General features: G+C 47.8%; 1 protein-coding gene across 1 annotated transcript; it reads right to left on the bottom strand.

Annotated features, from left to right (window-relative positions):
* Window positions 1-2,079: 2,079 nt before the first annotated feature.
* On the bottom strand, window positions 2,080-2,517 carry LOC138505125 (uncharacterized). Its single transcript, XM_069625420.1, has one exon. It carries the CDS (start codon window positions 2,515-2,517, stop codon window positions 2,080-2,082), a length of 438 nt encoding a protein of 145 aa, XP_069481521.1.
* Between the last annotated feature and the right edge of the window lie 5,418 nt (window positions 2,518-7,935).

The following is a 7,935-nucleotide window of genomic DNA, read 5'->3' as shown; positions in this document are numbered from 1 at the left end:
TGGCTTTTGTATAGGCATATGCCAGGCATCTGTTAGCCATTTCTATAAAGGTACTACCTGGCCATAAGATGGGAACAGTTGGAAAATGGTACGATTACCTAGGAATATCATAAATGTGCCTGGCATATGCCTATCTAATACCAATACACCAGCCAAAATCGGTTGACTTTGTCAATTCTTGTTTAAAGAGGTCCTCAGAGCAAGGAACATATAGAAATCAAGTGGTTGAAGGCACACTTAGTTAAGACATTTTTATTACACCTGAAACACATTTTCAATTAACCCATTAACTCCTAGCAGACACCTTAGAAATAATGCAGGAGGGCAAACTTTTGATGTTACTGCTTGATAGAATCTAGCTTAAAGAAATCCCAGTATGATGCATTATACTGGTAGTGGGTGGGAAGCACTATTGGATTGACATGGCGATGGCTCCTTAAAGAATAGCCAAACAACCACCTCAGCAGTGCACCCCTCCTCACATGTCATCTCCCTCCTAGCTGTACTCCAGTGCAATAGTTTAGTCAAAACTAAAAATAGAATGAAGTAAAACGAAGGTAAAAGCAACGCTTTCTGGTTAGTTGCTCCTCTGGTCCTTGGCTACTCTGGTTCATCACACTGCTGGTCCTTGGCTGGTCTGGTGGGTCACCTTCCTCTGGTCCTTGACTACTCTGACCCACCACACTGCTGGCCCTTGGCTGCCCTGGTGGTTTACTCTCTGGTCCTTGGCTACTCTGGACCCTCACACTGCTGGTCCTTGGCTGCTGTGGTGGGTCACTCTCCTCTGGTCCTTGGCTACTTATGGCCCATCGCACTGCTGGTCCTTGGATGTTCTGGTGTGCCATCCTCCTCTGGTCCTTGGCCCCCCTGGTCCATCGCACTGCTGGTCCTTGGATACTCCGGTGGGTCACTCTCCCCTTGTGCTTGGCTACTCTGGTCCCTCACACTGCTGGGCTGCTCTGTTGGGTCACTGTCCTCTGGTCCTTGGCTACTTCTGCTCCATCGCACTGCTGGTCTTTAGCTGCTCTGGTGGGTCACGTCCCTCTGGTCCTTGTCTACCCTGGTCCCCCCAGACTGCTGGGCCTTGGCAGCTCTGGTGGGCCACACTCCTCTGGTCCTCGCTACTTTGGTCCATCGCACTGCTCGTCCTTGGCTGCTCTGGTGGGTCAAGCTCCTCTGGTCCTTGGCTACTCTGGTCCACCGCACTGCTGGTGCTTGGCTGCTCTGGTCAGTCACTCTCCTCTGGTCCTCGACTACTCTGACCCATAGCACTGCTTGTCCTTGGCTGCTCTGGTGGGTCACAATCCTCTGGTCCTTGACTACTCTGACCCATAGCACCACTGGTCCTTCGCTGCTCTGGTGGGTCACTCTCCTCTGGTCCTTTACTACTCTGACCCATCACACTACTGGTCCTTGGCTGCTCTGGTGGGTCACTCTCCTCTGGTCCTTGGCTACTTCTGGTCCATTGCACTGCTGGCCTTTGGCTGCCCTGCTGGGTCACTCCCCTCTGGTCCATGGCTTCCCTGGTACACCGCACTGCTGGTCCTTGGCTGCTCTCGTGAGTCACTCTCCGCTTGTCCTTTGCTACTGTGGTCCATCGCACTGCTTGTCCTTGGCGGCTCTGCTGTGCCATCCTACTCTGGTGCTTAACTCCTCTAGTCCATCACACTGCTGGTCCTCGGCTGCTCTGGCAGGTCACTCTCCCCTGGTCCTTGGCTACTCTGATCCATCACACTGCTGTTCCTTGGCTGCTCTGGTGGGTCACTCTCCTCTCGTCCATGGCTACTTCTGATCCATTGCACAGCTGGTACTTGGCTGCTTTGATGGGTAACACTCCTCTGGTCCTTTGCTACTTTGGTCCACCGCACTGCTGATACTTGGCTGCTCTGATGGGCCACCCTCCTGTGGTCCTTGACTACTCTGACCCACAGCACTGCTGGTCCTTGGCTGCTCTGGTGGGTCACTCTCGTCTGGTCCTTGACTACTCTGACCCATAGCACTGCTGGTCCTTGGCTGCTGTGATGGGTCACTCTCCTCTGGTCCTTGACTATGACCCATAGCACTGTTGGTCTTTGGCTGTTATGGTTTGTCATTCTTCTCTGGTTCTTGGCTACTCTGGTCCATCACACTGCTGGTCCTTGGCTGCTGAGGTGGGTCACCCTCCTCTGGTCCTTTGCTATTCTGGTCCATTGCACTGCTGGTCCTTGGCTGCTTTGGTGGGTCACCCTCCTCTGGTCCTTTGCTATTCTGGTCCATTGCACTGCTGGTCCTTGGCTGCTTTGGTGGGTCACCCTCCTCTGGTCCTTTGCTATTCTGACCCACAGCACTGCTGGTCCTTGGCTGCTCTGGTGGGTCACTCTCGTCTGGTCCTTGACTACTCTGACCCACAGCACTGCTGGTCGTTGGCTGCTCTGGTGGGTCGCTCTCGTCTGGTCCTTGACTACTCTGACCCATAGCACTGCTCGTCCTTGGCTGCTGTGGTGGGTCACTCTCCTCTGGTCCTTGCCTGTGGCCCATAGCACTGTTGGTCTTTGGCTGTTATGGTTTGTCACTCTCGTCTGGTCCTTGACTACTCTGACCCATAGCACTGCTGGTCCTTGGCTGCTGTGATGGGTCACTCTCCTCTGGTCCTTGACTATGACCCATAGCACTGTTGGTCTTTGGCTGTTATGGTTTGTCATTCTTCTCTGGTTCTTGGCTACTCTGGTCCATCACACTGCTGGTCCTTGGCTGCTGAGGTGGGTCACCCTCCTCTGGTCCTTTGCTATTCTGGTCCATTGCACTGCTGGTCCTTGGCTGCTTTGGTGGGTCACCCTCCTCTGGTCCTTTGCTATTCTGACCCACAGCACTGCTGGTCCTTGGCTGCTCTGGTGGGTCACTCTCGTCTGGTCCTTGACTACTCTGACCCACAGCACTGCTGGTCCTTGGCTGCTCTGGTGGGTCGCTCTCGTCTGGTCCTTGACTACTCTGACCCATAGCACTGCTCGTCCTTGGCTGCTGTGATGGGTCACTCTCCTCTGGTCCTTGCCTATGGCCCATAGCACTGTTGGTCTTTGGCTGTTATGGTTTGTCATTCTCCTCTGGTTCTTGGCTACTCTGGTCCATCACACTGCTGGTCCTTGGCTGCTGAGGTGGGTCACCCTCCTCTGGTCCTTTGCTATTCTGGTCCATTGCACTGCTGGTCCTTGGCTGCTTTGGTGGGTCACCCTCCTCTGGTCCTTTGCTATTCTGACCCACAGCACTGCTGGTCCTTGGCTGCTCTGGTGGGTCACACTCGTCTGGTCCATGACTACTCTGACCCACAGCACTGCTGGTCCTTGGCTGCTCTGGTGGGTCGCTCTCGTCTGGTCCTTGACTACTCTGACCCATAGCACTGCTGGTCCTTGGCTGCTGTGGTGAGTCACTCTCCTCTGGTCCTTGACTATGGCCCATAGCACTGTTGGTCTTTGGCTGTTATGGTTTGTCATTCTCCTCTGGTTCTTGGCTACTCTGGTCCATCACACTGCTGGTCATTGGCTGCACTGGTGGGCCCCTCACCTCTGGTCATTGGTGAGTTACCGGCCAAAGCAAACTGTTTTTCTCTCGACTAAAGTGCACTTTGAAAGCCTCAAATTCCCACTTTTACATGGTGTGTCCATGCAATTAAAACTGGGACACCTTAGAGAAAGATATGGTAACAATAATCACTTCAATAACTTTCTACCTCCCAATAGAGGACACTACACTACAATATACAACCTGTTCTTCAAAACAACAAAGGTTACCCAATGGAACTTACACCATCCGAAGGCTTGTGTCTGCAAGAAATGTCCCTAAACACAAAACTAAACCACCATAGATACACCAACACAACTCCCCACACTCAAGCGCTGCTCTGACAGACCCATAGACAACCAATTACCTTAGCCACGTAGAGCACATATTAACCACTACTCTAGACCACTCATAAATGATCTGAAAACCTCCACTGCAAAGAGGGTCCTATCATCCCTGATAAGCACAAACCAACATTGTCCTGCTCCCTCTGCCACTGTATTATTCCCCTACCACACCGCTTGCTGATCTGGAAGCTCCTAGAAACTGAAAACCACAGAGAGTGAGCTATAAAAGACACAATAACGTAGGATAGCTGGGCGTATCAAAGAGTTTCACTCATTGTCCTGTGGGGCAGTACCCTGGATGGGCCAAGCAACTTCAGGGACTGGCAGTAACAGGTCCCTGACCTTATCACACTTGGTATTAATATTTACATTTTGGAATTCGAGGCCTCCAATAATACAGTCTTGTAAATGTTACAATTGATCATTTGTAATGCGCATTTGCACGTGTGTCTCATGACATGATCCTACTAGGCCTTGTACATTTGGATCGAGCGAGTGCAGGTATTTATAACACACTTACTAGCGGAGGTGGATTCTAAGCGCGGATCCAGGATTCGAACCAGTGTTGCCCAGCGGGGTCTTGCTTCTAAGACACGTGCATTGCCACTGAGCTATCCTGCCTTCACCCGTCTTATAGAGTTAACTTGTAAAATGCAAAAATTGCAAAGAAAAGCAACATGCCAACGTGTAAACCCTTATAGAAAGTTGTTATGCCAAAAGAATATCACTGCAGCTTTATTTTTCACACCCTGAAAGGAAAAATAGAAGTCCAAGAATGCAAAATAATGTGAGCCCGAAAAAAAATCTCCCGCTTAACACTGCTGTACTTTCAGAGCTTTCAGAAGCGCAGTGAAAGAAGTTGTTTAGTAAAATCAGATAGGTATGGAGATTCTTTGTCACAAACTTATGAATGATGTTAAGAACATTTGGCTATCAACGTAAAAGCAAACTTATTTTGTACATGGCACGTTAGTAGACATGGATAAAAACAAATCTTTAAAAGGGCACTTTATTGTCAATCACTTTGTCACAGATTTTCTAGGTAACTAGTGTTATCTGGAGTCTTTAAGTCAGAAATGGCCCATCACACATTAGAGAAAGTCTCTGCTGCTGATAACAAAACAAACGTGTCAGTGAGGTTGCTAAGGTGCTGGCTGCAGAGCCATGGACACGGTGTGTGTCTCAGCCTGGCCATGAATTTGGAAATGGGCCTTGCTTGATTGCCCGAGCCAAGTTGATTCTATATATGGCTCTAGCAGGGGTCAAACTCTAAAAAAACAAGTGTGGGGGGGGTGGGAGTACCTGTTAACAAACCAATTGAATATAGTGTCACCAGAAATTAGCATATAAAGCTGCACGCTGAAGAAAATGGGTGGACTCCGTCCACCCGCTTGTATCCCTGACTTGAGCCTCGGGCTCCAGAGAAAGAAAATGTGTCCAGGTTGCTTTTCGTGAGCCTGTGAACTAAACGTCCTAAAAAAGGAAGAACTCGTGGTACGGTGTTTGATTTTTATCACACTTCCACATCTGACTTTTTCATTGCTTACCCCAATACAAGACTCAGAGCCTGCTCTGTGTGCTCCATACACTTATCTTCTCTCGTGCTCTCTCTCTGTGCAAAACTCCGTTCCGCCCACAATCCCCTGCACAATAGACATGGTTGTGCCTGGACAACAAGTACACACAGTGGGAAGAGACATGGCTGCTTTGTCGCGAGACTGCACCATCTCCCTTTGCAAGAAGAGGGAGATGTTAATAGAGTTCGTAACCCTTTTTCCAATTGAGAGCTGGAAGAAGCTCTAAACCTTTACTGGAACATGTCACATTTTGAGGCTGACACCTCTACACATTTTATACAATTAGATGTGATCGCAAGTATGGGTTTTGGACACAGACAGACATTTGCTTTGGACTTCCTGACACAGACTATCATTAGTTTCAGTTATGTAGGGAAATCTCACCTAAGCATAGGCAAGTTAGGCCTGTTTTCCAACCCGATTTTTTCTTTAATAAATCTTTATAGCCCAAATTGTATTCAGCTAAGTCTGCTTCTTGATGCCTTCACAAATGGTGCCAGAAGTGGGATGCGGCTCAACTGGTACAAATATGGGGAACAATACACCTATACTTCTTGTAGTCCAACATCCATCAGGAAAATGTACTATTGCAAAAGTTCAGGCTCAGAAAAAGGTTTCAAAAATCAAAACCTTAACCACTGCTCAGTTTCAAATTTCAGTTAAGTGTCAGGATTTAGTGTATGAATCACAAATCCTTCTCGACACTTTTATTCATTTTTTATTTTTATATCTGTAAAGCACCTGGAAGCCCGGAGTCATCGCGGCGCTGTTTTAAGAATTTGATTTAGTTGACACTCTTACCTTTGCCACTTACCAATTAAAACAAGGTGACGTAATCCTCTTAAAAATTCAAAAACCTCAAGGATTCATTTGGCCAGGGGCATTAAGTTTGTTTTTCCCCCAAAAAAGGTATTCCCCTCTCTGCCTCTGCCTTCCTCTTGCCCAGAGATAGTTGGAGTTACACAGGAAGGAAAGGGCATGAATCTACACATCCTAACAAAGGTTGAATCAGGCCCAGAAACAAAGGAGGACTTAGAGTTCTTTTCCCTCTCTGATTCTGAGGAAAACTCAACCCAAACCACCACGCCTCAAGACATCATGGCCACGGTGGAAACTGCGTTGGCCCAATTGGCGACGCATCAAATACAAGCTGAGGAAAGGTTCCAGACAGGTTTTGTTTTTACATTTTGAGTGATTAGCCAACCAATTCCGATGGGGGATAATTTGAAACCCTGTTATCTAGGTCCTTTGCTGAAGGGGGAGCTACAAACCTACTACCAATTATTAAACATCCCTGGAACAGCTACCTTTGCTGAAATCAAGTAAGGTCTCTTATAAAGAGTGGGTAAAACTAGTCATTTCTATCGACAGAGACTTAGAAGCATTACATTGAACCCAGGAGAAACACCAGTGGAATCGGGAGAGCAAGTTAATAACACAAAGTTGTTGTGATTGGGAAGAAAAACTTTACCTGCGGTATTGGAAGCTCTAAATATAGAGCAGTTTATCAATTCCTTGCCCCCTCCCTTCAGAGGGCTGTTTTACAACTCAACAAACCCACACTAGCTTTAGCTTTTGAAAGTGCCCAAAACTTTGCAGTTGCCAATAAACATTTCCATCTGTTACACGAGGGGAAGAGAAAAGGAAAAATCGAGGGCTCCCCCCCCCCATAATTTCCAATCAAGAGAAAGAATGATGCTCACCACTAAACCCAAGGAGTTTAATAGCAGGGAAAGGGAGAAAACAGAAAGAAAACCAGAACCTAAAGTAATGAAAGGAATAAGGAAGGAGGAAAGCAGACCAGCTGAACCAATGGTTCCGGTATGTTTTTGCTGCAGGGAATATGGACACCTAGTTCGAAATTGTGCACAAAACAGAAGGGCAGAACCCATGGAGATTGGGTGTATGCTAGGGTAAGAGTGGGAAAGTCCAATACCCTATGGGATTATTGAGATAGAAAGTATTTTTTTTGTGGGACATTGACTAAATCCACTCATGAAAGAGCTCTAGTGAATGGGATCCCCGTACAAGCTCTGGTAGACTCTGCAGTAAACAAACAGCAGTACAAGCCGATTTGGTTCCCCCGGAGAAGCTAAGAACTGCTGCTTTGGTGAGAATCACCTGTGTCCACGGGGATCATGAGATCTACCATAAAGTTGCCATCCCCATCCACATACAAAAGACAACTCTGATTGTCCCCACAGCCAATATTCCAGATCTGCTGGAAGAAACAATCTTTGTGACCGACTTCCCTGGTTTTCCTGAAATTAAGAGCTGAATTTTATGATACTGGTGAAACTGATGAAAGGCGACCAACCCAGAAGAGCTGGGAAGTAACCCAAGGAGTTGTGTTGTTTTGAAACATTGAGAGACTTGGAAGCTTGGGAAAGGTAACCCTTGTTTTTGTGAATTGTGTTTTGGAAGATTGTGAGGCTTGAGAGCTTGGGGAAGGGAAACACCTTTTCGAAACGAGCGCT

The sequence above is a fragment of the Ambystoma mexicanum genome, chromosome 11 (assembly GCF_040938575.1).
Source record: "Ambystoma mexicanum isolate Mex_15411 chromosome 11, UKY_AmexF1_1, whole genome shotgun sequence".
Classification (NCBI taxonomy): domain Eukaryota; kingdom Metazoa; phylum Chordata; class Amphibia; order Caudata; family Ambystomatidae; genus Ambystoma; species Ambystoma mexicanum.
This window is presented reverse-complemented; position numbering and strand designations above follow the sequence as displayed.